The sequence below is a fragment of the Chrysemys picta genome, chromosome 21 (assembly GCF_011386835.1).
Source record: "Chrysemys picta bellii isolate R12L10 chromosome 21, ASM1138683v2, whole genome shotgun sequence".
Taxonomy (NCBI): Eukaryota; Metazoa; Chordata; order Testudines; family Emydidae; genus Chrysemys; species Chrysemys picta.
This window is the reverse complement of record NC_088811.1, coordinates 16,683,564-16,711,284: the sequence shown is the minus strand read 5'-3', so window position 1 is coordinate 16,711,284 and position 27,721 is coordinate 16,683,564. Positions and strand designations below refer to the sequence as shown.

The 27,721-nt window shown below is 54.0% G+C and overlaps 1 protein-coding gene across 17 annotated transcripts in view; it reads left to right on the top strand.

The window, feature by feature from the left end:
- Positions 1–27,721, top strand: part of ARHGEF10L (Rho guanine nucleotide exchange factor 10 like) — a 195,690-nt gene that overhangs the window by 143,883 nt on the left and 24,086 nt on the right. For all 17 annotated transcript variants that reach the window (XM_065575085.1, XM_065575083.1, XM_024111244.3 and 14 more), the window contains one exon: positions 9,647–9,792. In XM_065575085.1, coding sequence (XP_065431157.1) covers positions 9,647–9,792 — 146 coding nt within the window. The remainder of the gene's footprint in view (positions 1–9,646; positions 9,793–27,721) is intronic.

Here is a 27,721-nt window from a genome sequence, read left to right as displayed (position 1 = left end):
TTTCTTGGCCTGCCAAGCTAGACAAGTGTTTGCCAAAGTGACACATCTGTCAGGATCACTTTTTTTCATGGCCAATTTCTCCCTTTTCCAGGAATGTCCATTTACCCGAATAAATAGAGTCCAACCAAGGACTGAGACTGATGATGTACATGGCTACTGAGGGCCAGGGCAAAGCCATAAACACCGTTCAAGGTTCTCAAAATAGGGCTAAAGTGGTTCATACGTGCTAACCATCATCTTAGTCACCGTCAGGGCTTGAACCTGGGACTTTCAAAACCCAGAGCGTGCACCCCTGCACCTTGAGCTAAAGGACTAAGCACCCGTGCTGGTATCAGCAACAGACTCATAGCCTTGGTGGATCAGGCATAGGGGAAGATGCCTGAAGGGCGGGTTGTGCAGAGTTTTGGGCTAGGGTTGATTTCCCCCTCTGGGTTGGCCGTTGGATGCCAGGCGTTGTTTGTAATGGCCTGGGGTGAACGCCCACTCCTGCGGTCCAGAGGTCTCTGCTTTGCTCCCTCTCCTGGTGCTGCATTGAGCAGCTGGCATGGCTGTGTCATCGTGGCCCGTTCAGAGTTCTACACGGGGGCGTGCGCAGAACGCTGACGCCACTTGGCAGTGTGTTGGGTTTTTTTTTTTAATGAGTTTTTGATAAGGCATTTATAGGTTTTAATTTAAGGGGGAGAGGCGAAAGGAAGCCATCTCCCAGGCAGGTGGGAGTGTGTGATAGGGTTACCATACGTCCGGATTTTCCCGGACATGTCCGGATTTTTGGTCCTCAAATCCCCGTCCAGGGGGAATTGCCAAAAAGCTGAACATGTCCGGGAAAATACTAGTCCCCTGCTTACCTTAGAGCGGCTCCGGCAGGCTGCGAGCCGCAGGCGGACTCCCCCACGGCAGCGGCTGCTGCTGCTCCCCCCAGACACCTCAGCTCTGTGTAGCTGAAGAGCCAAGCTGCCCAAGCGCTACCGGCTGCACGGTTTGCCGGGCAGCCCCCAGACCTCCAGACCCTGCGCCCCCGGCCGGGCGCTTCTGCAGTGCAGCCGGAGCCCGGGAGGGGAAGCGCCTGGCCAGGGGCGCAGGTTCTGGAGGTCTGGGGGCTGCCCGGCAAACTGTGAAGCCGGTAGCGCTTGGGCAGCTGTTTTGCATGGATGGGAGGGAGGAGGGGGAATGCGGGGCGCTCAGGGAAGGGGGCGGAGTTGGGGCGGGGACTCTGGGGAAGGGGTGGGGCTGGGGCGGGGCTGGGTGGGGAAGGGGTGGGGGCGGGGCCCCGTGGAGTGTCCTTTTTTTTTTAATTTTTAAATATGGTAACCCTAGTGTGTGGGAATGTGAATATGTGCACATATCTGCAGGGTCCATGGAGCTCTCGCTCCATTGGCTAAATACGGTAGGGAACCCTGCTCCCTGCACCGCACGGAGCGGGAACAGCTCTCCGCTCCGGCTCTGCGTATCGCTCCGCTCCTCCTTCGCTCTGAGACATCTCCACCTCCTGCCGGCCTCTCCCCTGCTGCTGGGCTTTGCTTCTTTTGGGGATCCGGCTCCCTGGGACTCGCCCGGCTTTAATGACCTGCCACGCTCTGCCCCCTTCACTTCTGTTTCTAGTGCAAGGGGTTACCCTTCATAGCTGAAGGCGGGTGGAGAGGGGCTGGGAGGGACAGGAATGACTTTCGTGGCTGGTTTCATTGGTATGGCACCCGCAGGGAGTGCGTGGCATTGTCTTTGCAGGGGTTCCAGTGAAGATCTCTGCAGTTCTGGTGCACAGCTGCTCAGCCTGGCTTCGGAAGGCGGCTTGGGCCTGTCTACTCGTGTTTTGGGCATCAGTTCTGCTTGCACCTGTTGCTAGTGTCGGGGCGGTAGCCCGCACAGAGGCCAGGCGCTGGGGTTCCGGGGAGGGGGCCGGGGTTCCTTTCTCTCCGAGGCGCAGGATCTTTACAGGCTGCAGGCTGGCTGTTTTCTGGAATGCGCCTGGAGCTCTCGGGGCTGGTAGTTTGCAAAATCCTCTCTTTGCCTTTATAAAGGGAGCAGATTCCCTCTGGAAGCCTTTCAGGAATAGCAAACGAGCCCCCGCAGTGTCGTTCGTGACCGATTCAGCTCTCTGGCTCCCGCTGCTCTTTCATGTTCTGCTGAAGCCATGGGGAATCTTGGCGGGACAAATCGGTGTCTGTGAAAAGCGCAGTGACGGCGGGCCAAGGTCAGTCGGCCCTACCCAGGGTCTGTCACCAGGTCTCCCGTGTCCGGGAAGGATCTGCAAGGTGGCAACTCGAGGTCTCGGTCCCATTGTCCCGGCCCAGCCATATAAACTGCCCAGCTACCAATGCGGTGCCATTAGGTCCCTCCGGAGGTGGGTGGTTCCCATCCTGTTAAGCCAGCAGTGGGGCCTGGTCCTGTGAGGTCCTCGACTAGTCCTGCAGCCAGAGATGAAGGTGCTTGATGCATCAAGATGGGGGTGGTGTTTAGCCCCCTGGCTGGCAGCTGGATTCAGACATTGCCCTCAGCCATTGTACAGCCAACAGCCGGTGTGGAGCTGCTGTGCATCGCTTCACGTGGGCCCCACTTCCAGAGGCAAGCCCGGCCTTGTCTTGTTGCTAGGTGAGGATCCTGGATTCCAGTCTCCAGGAGCTCCCTGGGGCATCTGCCTATGCTATGGCTGCTAGGCAGGGCGCTCTGGTTGCTGGAGTGCAGAGAGCTTGGATGTCCTGGTGCCACGGCTGTGGTGCGCAGACGGCAGTCACAAGCGCACCTTGGTTCACCCCACGTGGAAGGGGATTTCTCCTTGGCACAAGAGGAAGAATCCCGTGTCCGTGGGAATCCTGAGGATCCTGACTGCAAGGGGTGGCATGGATGGAAAGTGAGTGGTTGTGATGTCTGGGGAGATGCGCCATCTTCACCACAAGGGTGCAGTCTCCGCCCTGCTCCGTCGCCGGTGCCCCCTTTCACCCAGCGCTCTGCCTGCTTTCTCAGCCAAAGAGAGGCCGTAAGAAGAGAGAGAGCGAGGGATTTGCAAGGCCCCCGCTGCGGCTCTTCCGGTTAATCTGAGCCACAATTATTCATGCGCTGCTTTTCTCTGGGATGCTGTTAAAGTCGGATCCACTCAGTTGCCCCGCCTCTCAGCAGAGGTGAGCCGGGTGTCAGGCGGATAAGCCCAGGGAGACTTCATTCCTGCTGGGGTTTCCAGCTCCTGACTTCTGGGATTACTGACCCCCGCCCTCCCACTCCCAGTGTAGGACCAAGGCACCGAGAGAAGGTTGGGCAGTGGGAATGAAGCAAAGCTGTCTCCATGTGCCGATGAAGCATCCTATTCCCCCTATAGGGGCAGGCCCACTTGGAGGAGAACCGTTTACTGCTGCTGTTAGAGGATGGAGCTACTCCTGTAGCTCCAGTGTAGAAGTCTGGTTTGGGGCTGAATGCCGGATGTTCTCCCACCACCGCCAGCTCACAGCGGGGGTCACTACATAAGCCTGGGGCTGGCGGGGCCACCAGGAGGGTGCCTCTAGAGGTGATGGCCCACGAGGAACTCTGACCTTGCCGTGGATGCGGTTACCAAGGCTTTCCATGAGGCAATGACGGCTGTGTGTGTTGCCTTATGCCAGCGTTCAGGCTGCATCTGGAGCCTCTGAAGATTAGAGAGTGTGGGGGGTGGGGCAGCTGCTTTCTGTCCTACGTCTGGCTTTCACGTGTGATCAAGAAGACCTAGTGTGACTCTCGCTGGAGGGAAGGCGCTGGATCTCGATTGCAGTTTGGCGCGTAGGACTGGCAGGGGGCTGAGAAGCCCAAAGGCGTTATGGGAGGCATGGGGGAGGATGCTGTGTGAAGCTCCCCGCTCCTACTCCTGCGAGACCCATATTCGCCGGGTTAGGGAATACCCCTGTGTTACCATTAGAGGGCAGGAAAGAGCCTGAATGAACATGCAAGTCTGTGCAGAGACATTTGTAATGTGCCTGGGTCCCTCTGCCCCTCTACGAGCTGAACAAAGCCTCCGTATCCCCTAAAAGGGGTCCGGATCACACTGGAGCAGCGCCCCAGTCCGTGGGCAGAGCCGTGCTTGGGCTCTGGCTTGGGTGGGCGTTGGAGAGGAAGGCAGGGAACGTGTAGCACAGAATAGGGTCTGAATCCACCAGCTCCCGGGACAGAGATTAAAGCAGCGGGGACGTGGAGAAAGGAGCATGTGAGGGAACGTGGCTGCACTACCCTTGTAGTTACAGAGAGGGCGGCTAATTCCTGAGCTGCAGTATGATCCCAGATGGTGGGTCTCTGCTGATCCCTGTCCTCTGGCTTTAACATGGAGCTTGGCAGTCCAGCCTTCCCAAGGCTTCGGGACCCGGCCACTGGCCAAAGGCGGGTATGCAATCCAGGACGCCGGTGTACATGCAGCATGAGCCGACAGAGTCCTCGATCCCTCGTCTGTTCAGAGGAGCTCTGCTAAGGACCTGGGCTCAGAAGAGCAGCCCATGGGCGTCATCAAGGGCTCTGGTTATCTCTCAGCCCTCAGATTTTGGAAGTCTCATGCGGTGGCGCTGGGCATGGATTCCCAATGGTGGAGTGCAGCATGGTGGGGAATGTCCCTTTTCCAGTTGAGCTCAAGGGGCTTTGCCTTTGTCAGTGGTGCTGGTGGCACATGTCAGGGGCATATGGTCCTAGTGAGACCAATAAGGCTGCCTGGAAAGCCAGAGAAATCAGGGATGAGGGAGGTAAGAGCTAGTCTGGGTTGAGTGTCCGCAGAATGGCTCTCCCCTCGGCCCGGGCACCCCAATGCTCTCGTTGATAGTGGCCAGTGAGCGTTAGGGGATCTCTTCCTCTCCCCGCTGGTGTGTCCCCCTCAGCGCCTCCTGTGTGGGCTGTATGGGAACCATGTGGTGTCATGTTTGTGACAATACATCACCGCGCTGTTACTCGACACATGCCGTGGTCGTTTTCTGTGCCGCTGCTTCTGGGGCAGAGGCATTGCTGAGACCGGCTTCAGGAAGATACTAAGTTTCTTTCTGTTCCATTTTCCCCCATTCCTTCTCCTTGACCAGAAGGGCAGAAATTAGCAAAGCATCGGTTTACCCTCCCTCCCTCTGGCTTGGTGAGATGCCAGCATCTCAAGCTTTTCCGTCCTAAAAAATTATTTGTCGTTTCTTCCAGGGCTGCTCCTCAGAGCCCAGGGGTCTCTGGGCCAGATCCCCAGTTGGCACAAATTGGCTTAATGCCCCTGAAGTCGGTAGAGCTGTGCCAATCTATGCCAGCTCTGGTTCTCCCAAACCTGGAAAATGGACAAGGTGGCTGACCAGGCTGCGTTCAGTCCTTATCTTGCGTTCTTCTGCAGAGATTTTTGGTGTGAAGCACCTGATGAGGGCTGGGTAAATAATTCAAGAAGAAATATTTCCATAAATTCTCTTGCAGATTCTTAGGCCAAAAGTAACTGGTCTGTTGTTCCTTCAAATGAAATCGCACATTTTCTGGAACAGCCGACGTTAAGTGAATATTGCAGAAGGGCTCGGAGAGCTCCAAAAACCCATCTGAGATTTGAAAAACAGGCCTTGCAGGGAGAGACTTAAATAGATTAAGATCATTATCTTATCAAAGAGAGGGCTAAGGGTTGACTTGATTACAAACTACAGGTACCAGGGAAGAGAGATCTGCCGTTAGGAAGCCCTTTCATGTAGCAGATGAAGGCATGACAAGATCCAATAGTTGGCAGTTTAAAAAAAAAAATCATTTGGGGAATAAGATGCTAATTTTTAAGTGAGGGCAATTAGCCATTGAAACAGCTTAGCAAGTGGTGGTGGTGAATTCATCACGGTAAAGCTTTAAATCCAAATTGGATGTCTTTCGAAAAGATGCTCTGTAGTTCAGCTGCAAATTAATCGGCTCTGTAGTGTCACTTCAATAGCAGGAAAAAAATTTTCCTTCGCTGCAGGAATTACGGGGTGAAATTCTATGACCTGTGCTATCTTGAGAAAAGACTGGGGCGGGGGGGACCGGATAGTCTTCAGGGCTGTTCTAAAGAGGATGGTGATTTATTGTTCTCCGTGTCCACTGAAGGTGGGACAAATAATAATGGGCTTCATCTGCAGTGAGAGATTTAGGTTAGATGTCAGGAAAAGCTTTCTTACTATAAGGATCGTTAAGCTCTGGAATAGGTTTCCAAGGGAAGTTTTTAAGAACAGGTTGGACAAACGCCTGTCAGGGCTGGTCTAGGTTTATTTGGTTCTTGGTCTTTCCTCAGCACAGGGGGCTGGCCTCTGGAGGGACCTTCCAACCCTACATTTCTATGAGATTCAGTGCAGGCCTGGGCTATGAATGCTGGATGCTGACAGTGGTTCCTTCCGGGCATTAAAACCCATGAACCTTTGCAGACGGGACTGCACGAGGAACCTGACTAGAAGTGAAGTGTATCCGATCAGGGAATGAACCATACGACCTGACCTGGGTCTAATCAAAACGGTGAGAGTTTTAAGGTGTCGCGTGTGAGACAATGCTCCTGAGTGAGCTGTGGGTGGAGAATTATTGTCAATGACAAGTTGTAGAGCAGCGAATTGTGTGCGTGAACAGGGGAGAGATTTAGTGAATAAAAATAACTGGTGGAAATGTCCCTAAGGTGCTGAGGAACCTGAGCTGGAAACGTCCCGCCTGGACTCTCAGCCGTAGCACTGTGGAGGTGCTGGTTCGTGGTTTCGTGCTTCGGGTTGAGTTCCACTTGGGGCTTAAAGCAGGGATCCAACCTCTGTTTTGTCTGAAGAACACGGCGTGTCCTCCCCAGACTTGCAGCACTTCCCCTTTGAGTCCAGAGAAGCAACGGGCATTGAGCGGGGAATGGTTCTTCCAGACTGGATGTGGAGCTGAATTGCCCAAACGTCCTCAAAGTCTAGGGCTGGGAGGGCCCATCAGTCCTTCGGGCAGGGCGGCTTCGGTTCAGATCTCTCAGGAGCTGGGAAGTGTCAAATTCTGTTCAAAACACACACGTAACATGGGGGGGGGGGTTTAACACTAGCTTGGTTGGCGTTACCGTGTTACCTCCTGGCCACCCCGCTGCAACTGTCGCGGCCTGCTATCGACACAGCCAACAGTTACTCCTTTACCTCAAGTGGGAGGATCTTCTGCTGTGGATGCCTCAGCTCCTGTGTTCGGGATGCAGCCAAGGCCGGATCCCTTCTATAGCCTTCTGGGAGCTTCTGAGCGCTTGAGGCTTTAAAACCAAACACCTCGCCAAACTCCGCCGAGCAAACTGCCCCGCGCTCAAGCGACTTGCTCACATTTCCTCAAATAGACCCACTGACTCCTAGGAGAAAAGCTTACTCATGGATCATAGGAATGGCCAGGCTGGGTCAGACGGGCCCGTCTAGCCCAGGGTCCTGTCTCTGATGGTGGCCAACACCAGAAGCAAGGAAGGTGCAAGACACCTTGAAGTTGGGAGTCTAGGAATAACGTACCCATGGGGGGTGGGGAGGAGAGCTGGGTAAAGTTCCTTCTTGAACCAGTTAGAGGGGGTGGGGAGGGTTCTGTGGCCTGCAATGAACAGATCAGACTAGGTGACCTGACCTTCGAGGCTGCTGTGTGCCCTGCCGCAGGAGGGGTTTCTGTTCCAGCTCGGCACCACAGTGAGAACCCCCCGAAGGCAGCAGGCGATTGATCTGCCCCGATTCCCTGCGCTGCCCCACCCGCCGTTGGCGGCGTGCTGGCTCTTTTCTTCTCCAGTCTCCGGTTTAATCGGTAACCTCGTCGTTTTAATTAGCTTCCTGAGCGTCCCCGTTTCCCTGAAGAGATGCCGCCGCCTCCGGCTCTTTCAACCGTCTGTAGAGTCGCGCGCGCTGCGGGTCGGGAGTCGGGCAGCAAAGGGATCCTTTCATGGTTCACGTCGGGCAGGTGTCAAGAGGGGTCAGCCTGCAGCAGGGGCTGCCGCTCAGAAAATACTAGGGGTGGGAAAGGTCAGTCCCGCCGCGCCTTTTGTGGGGAAATTGGCGCCGCGGGATGCCCTGATGAAAGAGCCGAGGCAGTTCAGTTCCTCTGAACGACAGGCCGGGCCTAGCGTGGGGAAGTGCTGAAGGGCACGGGAGGAAAGCCGCCGCGCAGCCGTGTGCCAAGGCCCGTTTCTTAAATCGCATTTCAAAGCTCCGGGGCAAAGAGCCGCATGGTGCTGCCGCTGCAGACATATTTCTAACTGGGCAGATGTGCGCTGCCGTGCATGTGATCTGTGATCCCCTCGCACCCCCGCGTGCCCTCTATAACACTGATCGAGAGAGAGGCACAGCTGTTTGCCCTCCCCCTCCCCAGGTATTAATACATACTCTGGGTTAATTAATAAGTAAAAAGTTATTTTATTAAATACAGAAAGCAATGGTCTCAAGTTGCAGTGGGGGAGGTTTAGGTTGGATATTAGGAAAAACTTTTTCACTAGGAGGGTGGTAAAGCACTGGACTGGGTTACCTAGGGAGGTGGTGGAATCTCCTTCCTTAGAGGTTTTTAAAGTCAGGCTTGACGAAGCCCTGGCTGGGATGATTTAATTGGGGATTGGTTCTGCTTTGAGCAGGGGGTTGGACTAGATGATCTCCTGAGGTCCCTTCCAACCCTGAGATTCTATGATTCTGTCCCATCTGAGAACCCCTCACCTTGCTCTTTGGATCCGTTTAACAAACAGAGCTAGGTGGCAGTTGGGAACGGCTGGAATAATCACAGCAAAGGCGGGGAAACGTGACCGGGTCTTGTGCGAGGAACAGCCCATTCCCCGCACCAGGGTGCTCTGCACAGGAGGCTGCGAGCCAGGCAAGTTCTGCCACCGGGCTCAGCCTTCCCCCACGATCTGTTCTCCATGCCCGTGCGATGGCAGAGGAAAGGGAGTTAATTAGTCCCCTTGAGGCTGCTGCCCAAGTTCTGGGAGAGTGGCAAGGGAGCCGCCGCTGGCTGGAAAAGATGGCGTTTGCACCATGCTCCCCAGTATTTTGTGCTCTTCCATGTGAGCAATCCCACGCCATCCCCCCCTCGCCTGCACCTGGCAGCCTGGTTATAAATAGACCATGCATGCTGTCAGGGCTGCAGGGAAGAGAACTGCGCTTGTTTTCCTGCTGCCGCATTCAGAATGTGGAGGCATCAGGTGAGACTTGATTCGTAGGGGAAAGAGACGTTGCTGCTCTGCTGAGCCAGCCACCCGAATTCCTGTTGCCGGCCAGCTCCTCCCTCTGCCCCCAGCCCTGCTGGGAACGCCTCCGCAGAGGGGTGGACGTGCTGGGGAGGGCCAGGTGTGAGGCCAGAGGCTTTCAAACTCAGGTCCATGGAGCCCTGGCCTGGGTTCTGTGGGGAGCATCGGGCAGATCCCGCCCACTTTCGGCGGCTAACGCTCCCTGGAGGTAGCTGTCGGTAGCGACATCTTTTCCTGCTGTTACCGTTGCATGGGAACAATGGCTGCAGGTGTCCCAGGGAGTGGCGAGCTGGTGAACGGATGGAGGGATGGGGCAGGAGTGGGGCTCCAGCTATCTATTGAAATGTGGGTCTGCCATGGTGGTAGCATGAGATGCCCCGGTCTGGGTTTCAGCTGGGGATCAGAGTCTGATCGGAGACTCCTGAAGGTAAAGCCCTAGATTGGGGCGGGGCTGAGATCTGGCTCTAGGGTGCCTTTCCTCCTCTGGTCTATGATGAGCGGTCTCTGATTTTGCTCTCCTTTTATTTTCTGCAGGGGGGCTGTGGGACCTCGAGGCGCAGCCCACCTGTCTGGAGGTGGGGACCGGACCGGTGCGAACCCTGCTGACGCTGGATGACACCGTGTGGGCCAGCTGTGCCAACCAGGTCACCGTGCTGGATGCTGCCAGCCTGCAGGCACAGGTACTGCCGTGGTTCAGTGCCCCTTGCCACATGCAAGGCTGGGTGCCAGGATTCCAGCCTCCTTCGGGGTGGGGGTTCCTTCCTTTCCGCCCTCCCTACACGTACTCTCCCAGCTCCTCGAACCATGTGCCGGGTGACTGACCAGCTGGCCCAGATGAGGCCTGGCCTAGGCTCCTCTGTCCCCGCTCCTGCGTCTGCGCGGGGAGTTTCTGGCCTGTGCTCCCCTACGTGGCTGTGCACAGATGGCTCCAGCTGTGAGATGCGGAAGGTGGCTGGGAGGGGGTGAGTTTGCTTGCACCCTGTGAGCAGCCAGGGGTGGGGAGGTAAGAGTATGGTGTGATGGCTGAACATGCCGGGGTGAGCCGCTTGCTCCTTGGGGTCGCTATGGCTTTAGCCCACTTTAGCCCAGTGCTGTCTCATCCTTAGCGCTGGCAAGTGTTAACTCCAGCTGCTCTGGACCGAGCCTGGCCTACCCTGCACGCTCGTCCAAGAGCCCTTTGTCTCGGGCTTACTCCTTACTTGCTTGTGAAGGCCGGAACGATTGCAAGGGAAGAGGCCGGTGCCTGGGGCAGCCTGGCTGCGCGCCCCTCGGTGGGGGCTCTGAGCAGCACGGGAACGGCGCAGAACCCGTGGGGGTGTGCGGCCGGGCGGAGCTTCATGCTCTCAGTGCTCTGACCCCTGGCTTCGGATGCATCTGCAGGGTGACTGGATGTGGGGGGAGGAGGGGAACTGCCAAAAGTACTGGCCTGGGGACCCGGAAAGGGGGGTACAGCTGTTGCTGGTGGAGGGGGATAAGGAGGAAGGCGGGGATGGCAATTGCAAGGAAAGAGGCAAGGTGTCTAGGACAGCCAAGCAGGGATGCTGGGTGCTCGGTGGTGGCCAGGAGCCCAGGGCGACGTTGGGGGGCTGTGTGGGTCAAGACAGCGAGTGATGCTGTGAGAGTGGGTGAAGATGGCACCAGAGCTACGTAGAGCTGGAGGACAGAGCCTCTCAAGGAGGAGTGTGGTGGGTGAGGACCGGCTGCAGGAGGGTGGATTGGCAGTGAGAGCGGGGAAGTTGGCAGCATGACATGCAGCCTGGCTAAAAGATCTGGAATGTATTTGGGGGGTGGGGAGGGTTGCTGTTTGCAGTTTGGATACGCCCCGGTGCACACAGGGTCTCCTGCACCCCGTGGGACTGGCTGAGCTCTCGTACTTCATCCTAGATGCTCCCCCAGCCAGGACGGGCTGAGCTCTGCTGCGTCACTCCCTCAGGAGCCAGCCAGCCGGGCCCCAGGCTTCAGCCAGAGGCCACTGCTCGAGTGCCTCCGGGTGTGTCTACAGACAAGAGCTCCATCTAGCGAACTTCAAATACCAGCCGCTCTGAAACCGCGGCAGGCTGGGCTCACTGCGTGGGTCCCTACTCTGCGACCCGGGCGGCTGGTACAGCCCGTGCTGCCATGGTTTTACTGCTCTTGTTGTTGGCGCGAGTTCGGTTAAGGCTAGCTCGGATCCGTCTACACGCGCTGCAGGCACACCTCCAACTGGAGTGTAGACAGACCCCCGGGGCTGGCCATCGACCCAGCTGCCTCGCTCAGGGGTATGAAAAAGCCACACCCCTGAGTGACGTACGTAACCTGACGTGCATCCCTGCTTAGACAGTGCTGGGCGGATGGAAGAATTCTTCCGTCAACCTGGCTACCGCCTCTCGGGGTGGGGGATTAACTCCAGCAATGGGAGAAGCCCTCCCACCGGCGTCAGGCAGTGTCTCCACTGATGCCCCTGTACTGCTGTAGTGTTTCAAGTGTAGACGGGCCCTCAGTGTGACTGGCTGGGCTCCTGGAGACGGGGGCAGCCCTTCCCCTATGCCTGAAGGGCGAGCCAGCCCCCTGAAAGACAGCAGAGAACCCTTCCTGTGACTGGCTCAGCCAGCCCCGGCTTGCCTCACCTGTGAAAGACTAAGGCAAGATTTGTGGGCAGTGCCCTGCCTGGCCACTGCGTGCTGCTGTCGCCGTGCCCAAGGTGCTGCAGCTGGAGGCGTTCTCTGGGCATTTCCATCCCAGGCCCGCTCCCTCACTGTCTAATAGCAGGCCTCTAACGATGGTGCATTTCTCGGTTGAGCGCTCCCTGCGCTCCGGCCCGCCACGGCCTTCCTCGGCGCGCTCCCATGCTATTATGGAGATGGGCTGCTCCCAGGATGAGTCTGCCCCGGCCTCTCTGCTGCCTCATGCCTAATGGGCTGCGATTTGATTGAAAACGTCCCTTGGCGTGCGGGGGGAGCATGCTCGCTTCGCGTCTGTTAGAGCGCCGGGGCGCACTGTTCATTAACCGGCCTCCCCTGCCCGCCAGCGCCCCAGCGCGGACAAGTTAACCATTTGCTGGACAGATCGGCTGGCTGAATGGGCCTGGCACCCTCGTGTTCTAGTGATTCCACAGGTCGTAGTGGCCAGAGATGGTCAGAAGCTTGGCTTGGCACACCCAAAGGCAGGGGTGGCATCTAACCCGCTGGCAGTGAGTGTGGGTTGCCCCCTGGGTTTGTACAATGCCAGTCAAAAGGGGGTCCTATTCATGGATGGTCTCTGGGCATTTCCATACTACAGATAACTGTAGTAACTTGGACCACAGAGAGGATAAGGGATCTACTACTACAAGTGATTGAAGGAGATCTCCTTCAGCTCCAGCAGAGGCCGGTTTGGATGATGTGGGTTTAACAAAGGCCAGGTGCTTGGGAAGCCCTAGTGGAGGGGATTATAAAAGCCCACACTAGTCCAAGTCAGTCTGAAGGTACTAAATGCCAGGCTCAAGGGACTGCAGACTGCAGTCCTGAGCTCGGTGCTGAGTTCAGGATGCAGTGGGGCTTGCTGGAAGGGCTGGCGTGGGGTGGGATTCAGAGGTCCCCCTGAGTTGGGGAGTTGGCGTATAGGAGAAGCGGAGGCTTTAAAATAGACTTTTATAGTCTGTTGCTCTTTCTGGCTCTGAAACGGTTAAATACAAATGCGACAGCCCCGTAAGACTCCCCAGTTCTTTACAATGCCCAGTAAGCGCCAGGGCGTGTGCCCTGCCTGCCCCCCAGAGCTCATGACACCCCGCACCCCAGCCTCCCACGGCTGGTACTGCCAGGCCAACTTCGGGGGACCCCGTAGCCATGCTGCAGACTCGAGTCTCAGATGCGAAAGCTGGTGTAGCTGGCAGCACCCCGAGTGCCCCCTGGCAAGGTGTCATTGGGCTCCACTCTGAGCCAAGCCGGGGCACAGGCCCTGATATTTGATGGGCCCAAGCGTGGGGGACAAAGAGGTATTTCAGGCCGCTCTGGAGGCTTCCCGCTAGGCCTGGTGCAGGCAGCCGCAGCTTGGATTTGGCAGGCTGCTGGTTCAGTCCCTCGCCTGGCCTGTGCTCTCAGTGGGAGCTGCTGGCATCGCTCCACCAGCGAGGGGCTGTTCGGGGTGAGGTGGAGTCCGCACTGTGGGATGTGTGTTTGTTCCCAGAGCAGGACAGCCACGGTGATGGATCAGGCCATCTGCAGTGGGAGCCAGGCTGCCCTCGGCTGGATTCCTCCTGCCTGATGAACTGTGTGGCTGCAGCTCGTTAGTCAATGGGGCGATGGCACGAGGGCCGGCTCTGGCTTTTTTGCGGCCCCAGGCAAAAAAGCTTTTTGCTGCCCCCTGGCAGGGAGCGCGGCAGGGGAGGGCGCCGAGCCCGGCCGCGGCCCTGCTCTTCCCAGCCGGCCGGAGCGCTGGGGGAGGGTGGCGAGCCCGCCACGGCTCCGCTCTCCCCGGCGGCCGGAGCGCTGTGGGGAGGGCAGCGAACCCGGCCGCGGCCCCGCTCTCCCCAACCAGCCGGAGCACCGGGAGGAGGGCGGAGAGCCCGGCCACGGCCCTGCTCTCCCCAGCCGGCCAGAGCACCGAGGGAGGGCAGCCCCGCTCTCCCCGGCCGGCCGGAGCGCCGGGAGGAGGGTGGCGAGCCCGGCCGCGGCTCCGCTCTCCCCGGCCGGCCAGAGCGCCGGGAGGAGGGCGGAGAGCCCGGCCGCGGCCCCGGTCTCCCCGGGTGAGCGCCGCTCTCCTCGGGTGAGCGCCGCCCCCCTCCAGGTGCTGCCCCAAGCACATGCTTGGAGGGCTGGTGCCTGGAGCTGGCCCTAGATGGCACAAGCTACCAACTGATGATGGGCTGGGCGGCATTATTACAGTGCTTTTAATTTTTTTCCCACCTTTGCATTGGAGCGCAGACTCCCTGCTGCGCGTGCGTCTCTCCAGCTGCTGTAAGACCTTTCTTCCCGTAGAGAGCGTTGTGCTGCCCGCTTTAACTCGGGCGCCGGACCTGATGCGCCTGGGATCTGAGCCGCTGACCGCCAGATCGCACGCACCCTCGGATGCCTCCTGTCAAATGACAGCGGGGCCGTTGGGCGGAATCGGTCACATCCACTCAGGCGTAAGGCTCTCGTGAGCCCCTAAGGAGCCAGCCTGGCTCTGGGAGAGGGGACTGCAGCCTGTTCCTTCCTCCTTTCTTCCTCTTAAAGGGCCACTCCGATACGCCCGTGCAAACCCACCCCTGGCATGGGGGCTGCCTAGCTACCACCCAGGGAATAATTTTGGCCTCCTGGCCCTGGTTGCCGGGGAGGATGGGAGCGCTGGAGAGAAGCTAGCTTGACTCCCCAGTCCCAGGTGAGGTTTGTAGGGGCCACATGTAGAACCCCGCCCTCTATCCCCGCTCCTGTCTCTGTTTAAACTTGTACACTGGAGCGTGGGGGCTTGGAGATAAGCTAGGAGCCCGAAGTGTCCCGTTTCTGAGGAGAAAAGCACTTTAACCCCCGCAATGCTGAGGAGAGGGGGGGTGTTGCAATTGTACAGCGGGGGACACTAGAGACCTTCCAGCGGCGCGGCTGTACGATGCGGCTGCACTGCCGTGAGTTCCCTAGTGTAGCTGCTCTACACTGATGGGAGAGAGCTCGCCCACTTACTTAATCAGCCCCCGCAGGAACGGTGGGAGTGCCTCCCACCGGCATAGCGCCGTATACACCAGCGCTTAAGTTGGTGTCACTGACGTCACTCCGGGGGTGGCTTATTCACTCCCCCTCCCCCCGAACGACACATGTTTTACTCACCTAAGTGGTCGTGTAGACGTAGCCTAAGGCAGAGAGGCCAAGTGATTTGTCTGAGGGGATGCAGCTACAGGCAGGCCTGTCCTGAAATTCAGCTCGGGTCTTATCCACCAGACCCTGCTTCCTCCGTTTTCCATGGTGGCAGCCCTGGCTGGAAGAAAAGAATCTAGTCCCGGATCCCCAGCTGGTGTCGATCAGTGTCACTCGACTGGCGTCAATGGCCCACACCCCCAGCTGAGGATCCGGCCCCTAGGGCCAAGTCACCGTGTCCCAGCGCCGCACCTCGCCTCGGCCACTGTATAACACCCCGGCAGGGCAAGCCGCAGCCCCTGGCCTTTCCGCTCTTGTATTTAAGACCAGCAGTGTGCTAGCGGCTTTGAAAAGGGATCAATACCGCCTTTAGCCTGCGTTTTACACTGGGCCAGAGATCCCCACGGTGGGGGGGGGTGTCGGTGAGCTGCAGTCGGGTGGGGGTGGGGGAGCAGAGATGAAGACGCGCACATCGACAGCCCAGTTGAAATGGAAACATTGAGGGGAGGCGTGCGCGGGACGGGGGGAGCCGGCCTTTCGCCCCCGCCATCCCATTTCCATTCCGTACGGGACCGAGGTGAACGCGATCCATATTTAATAGCAAGCGACTGAACAGGAAATGGGCTTCGTTCCGCGGGCTACAGCTAATGACAGTCCCCGCAAACATCACACAGGCTCTGTCTCGCCAGCCGTTACCCCTCCCCGGGCGGGGGTGGGAGTGGGAAGCTCTTCTCAAGGAAGACGGAGGGCGACCCCGGGGGCGCTTATTACCTGTAATTGCGGCGCCTCGCAGCGTGCAGCAGCCGGGGTTGAAGGCCGGGGACAATCATCAGCGCTGTTCGCCGGAGATGCTCTTTGCTGTCAGACGTGTTTGTGTGTGTCGCAAAGAACTTCCCTTCCCCACGGCGCGAACCCCCGCCCTCCATCACGTCTGATTCTGCCTCTTTCCCTTCACGTGCCTGACCAGCCCCAAGGCCTGGCGGATTCAGGGTCGCACAGTTCCCTCTTCCAGCCACGGCTTCTCCTTTCTAACTCCCCTGGACCGACGCCGGAAGGAGCTGGCATTTACACCGAAAGGGGTCTGCATCCCTACACATAGGCAAGCTTTTTTGCAGTCTGCTCCGGCAATGCATGGCAGTTCTGGCCGGCAGCACCCACTGCCAGGCCGGGCACACAGCCCCGCCCGTATGCCTCGATCCAGCCCGGCAGCGCCCCCTGCCCCAAAGTTCTGCCTGGGCACCTCAGCAGGGTGCAGGAGGTGAGTGGGTCTGGATCCCCAAATGATCTCTGGCAGGTCTCCCACTAGCCCCCGCTGGGGCTCTTCATCAGAGCGGAAATCTCCAAACACCCCTTCTGTACGGAGAAGGGAAACGGGCCGGAGCTACCGAACCTTGTCAAGGCCGTGGAGATGAGGCAGTGCGAGGAGCAGACTGTGACCTAGGCTTAATGCAGCGAGCGGGAGACCAGTGAACGGCTTGAGGAGGGTGACGTGGCCCTAACCCTGAGGGAGGAAGGTGATTTCTAGCGGCGGTGTTCTGTATAGTCCTGGCGTGTGGCAGGAGAGCATCGGGGGGCTGGCGAGGAGGTTACTGTGTGTTACCATTTGTGCTGGGCTATGCAGTAGGGGCTCGGATACCGTGGCGACGGGCAGTATAAAACCCTGAGAGGATCAGGGCTCCATTACGCGTGTAAGTGACAGCAGGGTCCCTGCCCGGAAGATTTCATCAGATACAAAAACAAGATGCAACAGAAGACGGACAAATCACACAGGGAAGGATGAGGGTAGCGGTGACTTCTCAGCAACTTAAGCTAACGATGCGTGATGGTCCCAAATACGAGACAACTAGCGAGGGAGGGCGGCGTAAGCAGCTGCTATGTCAGGGAGGTCACTGAAGTTGTGGCAAATGACACCAGCCGAGGCTCTGCATGGGTGTGTCTGTATAACAGAGATTCACACATGCACCCGGCCAACGTAGCCTTCGTTATCTGGCTTTCTTGTAGGCATGGCAGCAGAAGTGTCTTGGGTGGGGAGTCACGGTCTTACGGGCTAATCCAGGGAGCACGTTCCATGCATGCAAGCCAGATTTTAAGACCACGCCGAGTTTGACTGGCGATGCAGTGATAGGGCTGAAGCTAACCTGCCTTTCGCTGTCCTACTTGAATTACCTTCCTACAGCTCTGGCAATTATTGTGTAGTGGTGCCTAGTAGTGTTGGCTAGCTGGCCTTTGACACCAGAGCTAGCAATGCCTCTCGCTACCCAGGATGAGATGGGAGCCAAGGCAAAAGATCTCCTTGTTGCTTGGCCTAAGGAGGGAGTGTTGAATAGTCTTTTTTTCTCCCGCCCTTAAATTTCACATTTAGTGCCCAAACTTAGTTTGCATGTATTAGCTGCTGTAAATCTGTCATAACAATGGGGCCAGGGATGAATAATGCATCGTGGGGCTGTATTAGTTTTCTCTCTCCTATCTTATTTATGGCATGAGCCGGTTGGGACGTGAAAGGGGGGGGGGGGAAGTCTCAGTGTGGGGCATGCTGGGTAATGCTATGCAAATCGGCATGTGGGCTGGGAAATTAACCAAGTTTTGCGAAGCTGCCAAAAGGGCAGAGCTCCAACATTTGGGCCTCCGGGGTGCAGGATATCGGGGTGTCGCTTTCCTCCACTAAGTCCTTCTCTCTACTCTCCGTTCGTTCTTAATGAAAATAACAAACTAAGGGGGACAGTTGGAAACTGAAATTGGACAAATGGCTTGCCAGGCATTCTGTGACTAACTAGTTGGGCCTTAAAATGAAATTGTAAAGGGGAAAGCATCATTGAATGGGTATGTTTCTCGTGGGACCCTGCAGGGATCAGTTCTTGGCCCCACGCTATTGAACATTTTTATCAATGACCTGGAAGAAAACATAAAATCATCGCTGATAAAGTTTGCAGACGACACACACGTGGGAGTGATAAATAATGGAGGCAGGTCACTGATCTGGCTTGTTTGATAAGCTGGGCGCCTGGAAGCGATACGTGTTAGTATGGCTAAATGTCAGTATATACTTCTGGGAACAAAGAACGTCGGCCATACGTACAGGATGGGGGATTTTCTCCTGGGAAGCAGCAACTCTGAAAAAGATTTGGGGTTGCAGACTGGTCTGTATCCCCTCCCCGGTCTTAGATGAGCACTGTCATCTACAGGAGCCTGCCATGGGCTTGTTGGATGGCCTTAGGTCATCAATGACTTGGCTGACTTTGAGGTCCTGGGTGTCTACAGCTCCCACTGAAGCTGGGGACCCAGCACCCCTTGAACTCAGGTCACTTATCTCTTCATTTCCCCATCTCTGAACGTGGATGACACCGGCCCACCTTCCTCCCGGGGCGGCGTTGTGTTAATTAACGCTCCTACTGCAGTTTGGGGACGTACAGCATTGTGTTAGCGCTGCATATTGACAGCTTCCTCTTCCCCGTAGCAGTTGAACAGTCACTTAACCACATTATTACTTCTCTTATGACTAACATGAGCCACCAGAAGTATAATGGCATCTCTGCAAACCCCCCTCTGGTTATGGTATAAATAGAATTTGACGGAGCGCTGTGTAATCGGCTCTTGTATTTTCATGAATGGGACAAAGTGCCGGATGATAAACCACAGTGCAAGTAAATCCCACGCTGGTTGAGAGCAAGATGGAGGTAACCTAACGAGTCTCTTTCCAGCTCCCAACTTATGCTTCATCAATAATCTTGCCCAATCCATGCCTGGTTTGCTCTGTCACGTTGGGTAGGCAGCTCTCCCTCAGGAATGCAACCACCGCTCGTTTGTTACTTTGTGTTGTAGTCCACCTGGCTTCAGCTGAGATCAGGCCCCCGTCACTCTAGGCGCTGTACAAACGCATTAATAAGAGACAGGCCTTGCCCCGAAGATCTTGCCATCTAAATAGACAAGGAGTGCGGGAGAGGAAGCATTGTCACCCTACTTTTACAGATGGAGGAATTGCAGCAAAGAGAGTGACTTGCCCAAAGTTACCCAAGAAGGCAGGGGTGGAGCAGGGAATTGAGCCTGGATCTTCTGAGTCCCAGGTTAATGTATTAATCATGCAAACCTACTTCCTCCTTTAGCCATAACCCACCCATCACCATGGTATCTAGGCTCCTGATGTCCAAGAGATGCTGAGGACCCATTGCTCCTGTTGGTTTTAGTTGAGGCTGCAGGCCTCTCTTCACTAGCAATTCACGGGTTACAAGGATAAGCGCTCGTCAACGTGACTTGAAAAGCCAGTTCAGGCACCGGAACAACAGACTGTGACAGCTTTGGTTTTTCCCTCGGTCATTTGGGGGAAAGGGAAGTCAATCTTGTGACGACGGTACATGCTTCAGCTTTAAACCTGGGTTCTATTTCTGTCTCCGCCACAGAGTTCCTTGGGTCAGTCACTGAACTGATCTGCAATGCCTCTGTTTCTCTATGGGGGGTGATAATTGAGTCATGAACGTTTACAAAGCCTGTTGAGATCCTTGGCTGGATGGAAAGAGAAATGAGCCAAGTACTGTTGGGATTTTTTTTTTTTTTTTTTTGCTTCTGGAACCTTAATTAGGTCCAACTGAATCCTGCCTCAGGCAATCGTGAACTCTGTCCTTTAGGACGGTGCGTATGTGTGTCTTTGAAGAAACCGTCGGAAAGGAAGAATAAAAAAGAGCGCCCTCTCTTAGTGAGCTCAGGAAAGTGGGGTCAGTGCCAGTCTGGGGTTCCGGGGAGGGCAGTTGCAGAGTGGTAAGGAAGAACAAAGGACTTCCTGGCAATTGCCGTTCACATCATGCCAGCCTGCAACGATAGCCAGCGTCCTCAAACCACCATCTGTGAGTGAAGTGGATTTTGCCTGCCAGAGAATGGTTCTTTTTTCATAGATTCTAGGACTGGAAGGGACCTCGAGAGGTCATCGAGTCCAGTCCCCTGCCTTCATGGCAGGACCAAATACTGTCTAGACCATCCCTGATAGACATTTATCTAACCTACTCTTAAATAGCTCCAGAGATGGAGATTCCACAACCTCCCTAGGCAATTTATTCCAGTGTTTAACCACCCTGACAGTTAGGAACTTTTTCCTAATGTCCAACCTAGACCTCCCTTGCTGCAGTTTAAGCCCATTGCTGCTTGTTCTATCCTTAGAGGCTAAGGTGAACAAGACTCATAGACTCATAGACTCATAGACTTTAAGGTCAGAAGGGACCATTATGATCATCTGGTCTGACCCCCTGCACGCTGCAGGCCATAAAACCATCCCCGCCCCTTCCCTGGACTCTGCTGCTGAAGTCCCCAATCCTGTTATTAGTGACCTCAATCGGCAGAGACCCTCCTGCTAGAGATCCCTGCCCCATGCTGCGGAGGAAGGCGAAAAACCTCCAGAGGCTCAGCCAATCTGCCCTGGAGGAAAATTCCTTCCCGACCCCAAATATGGCGATCAGTAAGACCCCGAGCATATAGGCAAGAGTCTCCATCCTGACCCCTTTTAGCCATTATGCTATTTACCTACCATTGCTTGGTTTTCCTTGACAACTATGTTTTACCATTAAACCATTCCCTCCATAAACTTATCTAACTTAATCTTAAAGCCAGACAAGTCCCTCGCCCCCACCGTTTCCCTCGGAAGCCCGTTCCAATATTTCACCCCTCTAACGGTCAGAAACCTTCGTCTAATTTCAAGCCTGAACTTCCCCACGGCCAGTTTATATCCATTCGTTCTCGTATCCACGTTAGTACTAAACTGGAATAATTCATCTCCCTCCCTTGTATTAATCCCTCTAATATATTTAAAGATAGCAATCATATCCCCCCTCAGCCTTCGCTTGGTCAGACTAAACAACCCAAGCTCCTCTAGTCTCCTTTCATACGACAGGTTTTCCATTCCTCTGATCATCCTAGTGGCCCTTCTCTGCACCCGTTCCAGTTTGAGTTCATCTTTTTTAAACATGGGAGACCAGAACTGCACACAGTACTCCAAATGAGGTCTCACCAGCGCCTTGTACAACGGAAGCAGGACCTCCTTATCCCTACTGGATATACCTCGCCTAATGCATCCCAAGACAGCATTGGCTTTTTTCACCGCCACGTCACACTGTCGACTCATAGTCATCCTGCGGTCTACAAGGACCCCTAGGTCCTTCTCCTCTTCCGTTACTTCTAACCAATGCGTCCCCATCTTGTAACTAAAATTATTATTGGTCATCCCCAAATGCATCACCTTACACTTTTCACTATTAAATTTCATCCTATTTCTGACACTCCAATTCACAAGCTCATTCAAGTCTCCCTGCAGGATATCCCTATCCTCTTCCGAATTTACAACGCCTCCCACCTTCGTATCATCCGCAAACTTTACCAGCCTACTCCTGCAATCGGTTCCGAGGTCAGTTATAAATAGATTAAATAAAATGGGTCCCAAAACCGAACCTTGGGGAACTCCACTGGTAACCTCCCTCCAACCCGACAGTTCACCCTTCAATACGACCCGCTGCATTCTCCCCATTAACCAATTCCTTATCCATCTCTGGATTTTCAAATCGATCCCCATGTTTTTCAGTTTAACCAATAATTCCTCATGGGGTACAGTATCAAACGCTTTACTGAAATCCAGGTATATTAGGTCCACCGCATTTCCCTTATCTAATAAATCCGTTACCTTCTCAAAGAAGGAGATCAGATTCATTTGGCACGATCTGCCCTTCGTAAAACCATGTTGTAAATTATCGCAATTGCCACTACCCTCCAGGTCCTCAACTAATTTCTCCTTCAAAATTTTCTCTAACACCTTGCACACTACAGATGTTAAACTAACAGGCCTGTAGTTACCCGGATCACTTTTTTTCCCTTTTTTGAAAATAGGAACCACATTAGCTATTCTCCAGTCTAACGGGACCACCCCCGAGTTTACAGATTCATTAAATATTATCGCTAACGGGCCCGCTATTTCCCGCGCCAATTCCTTCAATATTCTTGGATGAAGATCGTCCGGTCCTCCCGACTTAGCCCCATTAAGGCGTTCAAGTTTTGTTTCTACCTCGGATACGGTAATCCCCCATCCCGAACGCCCCTCTGTAATGGTGCTAGTATCCCTAATCCCTTCATTGGCCTCATTAAACACCGACGCAAAATATTCATTGAGATATTGCGCCATGCCTAGATTGTCTTTAATCTCCTCTCCGGCAATAGTCTTCAGCGGTCCCACTTCTTCTTTCTTTGCTTTCTTCCTGTTTATGTGGCTGTAAAACCTCTTACTATTGCTTTTAATTCCCCTCGCTAGGTCCAATTCTACACGGCCTTTGGCCTTTCTCACTCTATCTCTACATTCTCTGACTTCGCTTTGGTACATTTCCTTACTGATCCCTCCCCTCTTCCACTCTTTGTACGCTTTCTGTTTTTTCCTAATCGCCCCTTTGAGTCGGTCGCTCATCCAGCTCGGTCTAAATCTCTTGCTTGGTAATCTTTTTCCCTTTTTGGGAATACAGGCCTCCGACAGCTCATGCATCTTTAACTTAAAGTAATCCCAGGCTTCTTCTGCCTTTAAATCCATTAATACGTTTGCCCAATCCACTTCCCTTACCAGTCCCCTTAATTTGTTAAAATTGGCCTTTTTAAAATTATAAACCCTAGTCTTTGACTTAATTCTGTTACTCCTTCCCTGTATTTTAAACCGAATTAGCTCATGATCACTGGAGCCCAAATTGTCCCCTACTACCACTTCCTCAACGAGGTCCTCACTACTTACCAGAATCAAATCTAAAATGGCCTCCCCCCTCGTCGGTTCAGCTACCACTTGATGGAGGAATTGATCATCAAGCACATCTAGGAACATCTGAGCCCTATTATTGCTACTAGCGTTTGTTCCCCAATCTATTTCTGGGAAATTAAAGTCCCCCATAATTACACAGTTTCTATTGCTTATTACTTCTCTAAGCACATTAAATAGTTCCTTATCCATATCCTGGGTCGATCCTGGCGGTCTATAGCACACTCCAAGCACTATCCCCGGAGAGGCTCTAGAAGTCCTATTACCCATTGTAAGTATTGCCCAGACGGACTCTGAGTTGTCTAATCCATCCACTATTATTTCTTTACAGTTTATTTCACTATTGACATACAATGCCACCCCCCCACCTTTACCTCTGTTCCGGTCTTTCCTAAACAGCACATACCCCTCCATACCTGTGTTCCAGTCGTGACTGTCATTCCACCACGTTTCCGTTATTCCTACGATATCTGGTTTCAGCTCTTGGACCAGGAGCTCCAATTCCTCCATTTTATTACCTAGGCTTCTGGCATTGGTGTATAGACACCCTAATGTATGTCGTTTAGCCCGTCTCCCATTAGCAGCACTATATGTTGCGGGCCTCCTAGTGTCCGTCCCTCCTGTCCTTCCTATGTCCAATCTCATCTCCACAGCTATCTCTCCTCTCATTTTACTCACCTTCTCCATACTGGAATCTGGCGTGGAGATTAACTGTGCATCTCCCAACCGTCTCCCCAAACTTGCTAGTTTAAAGCTCTTTTGATAAGATGAGCCAGCCTCCCTCCCAAAAGTCTATTTCCTTCCCTACTCAGGTGAAGCCCATCCCGCGAGAACAGGTGTCTGTCCCCGAAAGCCTCCCAGTGGCCATACATCCCAAAGCCCTCCTTATAGCACCACTCCCTTAGCCAACTATTTATTCTCACAATCCTATCAGCCCTTTGCTGCCCTTCCCTCGGAACGGGCAGAATCCCACTAAAGATAATCTGAGCCTCTATCTCCTTGAGCGTCTTCCCCAGCCTGGCATAATCTCCCTTGATCCTCTCTAACGAGAACCTAGCCGTATCATTCGTTCCTACATGAAGGATTATCAGGGGGTTCTTACCTGCTCCTTGTAGGATCCTTTTCAATCGCAGGTCCACATCGCGTATCTTTGCGCCCGGTAGACAGCACACCCTTCTGTTCTCCGGGTCCGCCCTGGTCACAGGCCTATCCAATCTCCTCAGTAAAGAGTCTCCAATTACATACACCTGCCGTTGCCTGGCAACAGTGCGATCTAGTAATCTAGTCTCCGATCCCTCTAGTCCTGACCTGTGCCTATTCCTATCTTCCCTTATGCCTTCCTGAATCCTCACGGGGCCCAGAATTGGTGCTGTCTCCATCAAATCCTCCCCCCTCTCTCTTGGACTAGCAGCTCTTCTCTTCTTCCTCACCCTTCCACCTTCAGTCGCCACCTGCTGCCCCTCTACCTCGGTATCCAAACACTCGAACCTATTCCTGAGTTCTATTCCCCCCTCACTGGCCCTTCTTTTCCTTGGCCTGCTTCTCACTGTCACATGCTTCCACCTCCCATGTTCTCCCCCTTCCATTCCCCTCTCACCATCCTCTCCCTCTGCCTCTACCTCCACCATAGGGCATTCTCCTTCAGCCTCCCCTTGCCTGTCCTCCATCAGCTGCTCAAACCCCCGCCTAAACTCCACCAGGGTATCTACCTGCATCTGCAGCCCCTTAATCTTTTCCTCCAGTAACTCTATCAGGCGACACTTCATACACACATACCTGTGTTCCGGCTCCCCTGCTAGGACCATATACATACCACAGCTTCCACATGCAGCCATCTGCATTCTGTCTGCTGCTGCTGCTGCTTGGCTCATGGCTGCTGCAATCTCTGCCCACTGCACCTGTGGACTCAGAGCACACACCGCGCCCTCCTGCCTCCCCCCTTACCTCCCCCTGCAAACTCCCTCTCAAACTCCCCTGTTAGCCGCCCTGTTTGCTGCCTCCGGTGCCGCTGCTCGTTTTCTCCCTCCTCCTTATGACACCCTTTTAGATACCTGAAAACTGCTATCATGTCCCCTCTTAGTCTTCTCTTTTCCAAACTTTTGGCCATCCCAGAGTTCATCCTGTAGACGGTACATCTGGGGAGGCCTTGAAGTAGGATAGGCTTGGGGTTAAGGTCCTGGGGAGCATAGCTCTAATTCCCCTTTCTGCGTGACTTTGGGCGTGTTACTTAATCTCACCGTGGCTCAGCTGCTCCTCTGTGATAACCCATCCTTCATCTGCCTGGTCTATCCAGATTGCAAGCTCTGTTGGGCACAGACTGTCTCTTACTGTGTATCTGTACAGCACCAGCCTAATCGGGCACTGATCTCTACTGGAGCCTCTAGGTGCTGCTGGAACCCAGTTTATTAATAATCACACCCAAGGGGTTAATTTTCCTGCATAAATATATATGCAGTAGCCACCCTCAACCAACATCTCCTTCGGAGACCATGGTGCACCTTGGAGTGTTCATTCACTTCCATATGGCTGGAGTTGGAATGATCATCTACCTGCTCCTTGCTTTTAGAATTTCTAGTGAAAACCTCAATGCGGGTGTCTTATGGAAAGAAGCATATGAGGAAACAATCCCACTTCAACCGCCTTGGACCTCTAGGGAGAGGCTGGAGGGGATATTTAAATCTCGGTCTAATAAGAACACATGTTCCAAGCGATGGAGGCATTCGAAAATGCAGCAGGTTCTCTCGCAGGGGAGACGAGAGGAGATGCTACGTTGATTCCCATAATTGGACAGAAGAAGAAACAAATTGAATGGAACGAATGAGGGGAAAATCCATAGTAGTTCGTTATTCTAATAAGAGCTGGTTTCTTTTCATGCAAAATGTCAAATTTAAAAACCTAAATTAAAAAAAAAAAAAGTTAAGACAAAGATTGAGAGTTGAAGTCCATAAAGTCATGTTGGGGAACTCTCTGATCTGATCCTGCCACCGGCCTTAATGTTTCTACCCTCAGTTACCCCATGGGCTGTAAATGCTCGTTGGAGTATGGATAGTGCCTCAGCTGGAAGTTCTAGCGCTGCTGCTGTCCCAGGTAATACGATCTGTGTTATAACATGACCTAGAGGTCCCAGCTGAGATCTGAACCTTGTTCACAGTCCTAGCGTCCAAGGCCAGAAGGGAGCACTAGATCATCGAGTCTGACCTCCTGTATATCACAGGCCATCACCACCACCCAGACCTCACACAAAACCCAACAACAGAAATCAGACCAAAGTAAACAAGACTCGCACTGCACGCTCGATGCCACCTCAGAGTCCTGGCCCATCCTCCCAATGTCCTATCTCCAGCCACGGCCATCCCTGATGCTGCAGAGGAAGGAGATTTTAAAAAAACTTCCGAGAATACATTGGGGGGGATCTCTTCCTGACACCTGCAGGTGGCCAGATGAAACCCTAAAATCCGGGTGCTACATGTACACATTACAAGAGATAGTCCCTGACTGAAGGAGGCAAGACAGAGAAAGGAAGTATTCTCTCCGTTATACAGGTGGGGAAGTGACACCTCGCAAAACGAAGGGTAACATTTTGAAAAGCCCCAATTGACTTTCCATTGTCAAGTGTCTTAGGCTCGTAAGTCACTGAAGGTGACATTTTCAGAAGTGCCTACGTGACATACCCAATGTCGCTCAGTAAGGACGTGTTAGAGCCGGGTGGGATGTGGTTTTTTCCCCCTGCAAATATTATTGAGTCTGAAATCTTTTCCTTTCTCAATTTGGGTCGAAAAGCCCAAATTTCAGATATTGGCAAACCAAACCCCCAAGTTTTGTGGTCAATTGAAACATTTTCTTTTGATTTCAACCTTTTTTTTTCCTCTTTAGACTTTTTTCCCCAGTCTCATTAGCTTAAATTTCCAAATGAAAAGTCACTAACGGGAAAACCACACTTTTTTTGAAAATGTCCAAATGTGCCGTTTTGAGGGGGGTGGGAAATTCTCACTTTTTTTTTTTTTTTGGTCAGGAAATTCCTTGAACCCGACCCTGTTTCATGAACCGCTTCAGTTTCAGCAAATCAGTATTTGTTGCGGGGGAAAATATCCATCGAAAAATTCCCAGCCAGCTCTAAAGGTGACAGAGCTGGGAACTGGAATCCGGTTCTGAGTCCCATTCCTTAACCCCGCTTTCTTCTCCAAATACCAAGCTCAATCCAGGCTCCCGTTAAACTCAACAGGAAAAAAACTCCCATTGACTTAAAGGTGGTTGGATTGGGCCCCAGGTTCCCAAGAAGGCGTCTTCGTATCAACGGCAGGTTGGAAGTTTCCTAGCACGACTGATGTCTCATCAATACTAATGACTTTTCCTGCCTTGCCTGCTGTGGTGTGGATTTATAGGGCCTCTATTTTATATAGACATTTCTAGGTCCATAAATACTGCACTGCTGTAGGTAAGCTTGTGGCAGCATTTCCAATATAATATTCAGGATTTTATAACTCCCACCATAAAATTTTGCTCCGAGCTGGGACGCGGTGCATAGGCTCTTGGCCAGGGAACGGGTTTTATTGTTAAACTGGGGGAGGGGGATTATAAATCAGCTGTTCGGCTGCTTTTAATCACACTACTAACGTGTGCTGGTGGAGGTAAGGATGAGCACAGGAAAGGTCGTCCAGGGATTAGGACACTAGCCTGGGACTTGGAAGACCCTGGTGTTCCATCTCTGCTCTGCCACACACTTCTCTGTGCAGACCTTGTGCAAGTCACTTAACCTCTCTGTGCCTTAGTTCCCCCATCTGCAAAATGGGGATAATAGCCCTGCCCTTCTCACAGGGGCGTTGTGACCCTAAATCAGGGCCGGCTCTGGCTTTTTTGCCACCTCAAGCAAAAAAAAAAATTTAAAAAAATCGGGGCGGCCAGAACGGCACAGCGCAAAAAAAAAAAAAAAACCCTGCGGCGCGGCCGGAGCAGCAAAAAAACCTGCGGGGTGGCCGGAGCCAGGGTGCAGGGGGACTCCCTGCGCTGCAGACGTGCCCTGGCTAGCGGGGGGGGGAGGGAGAGGGAGCAGGTGGAGAGAGAAGG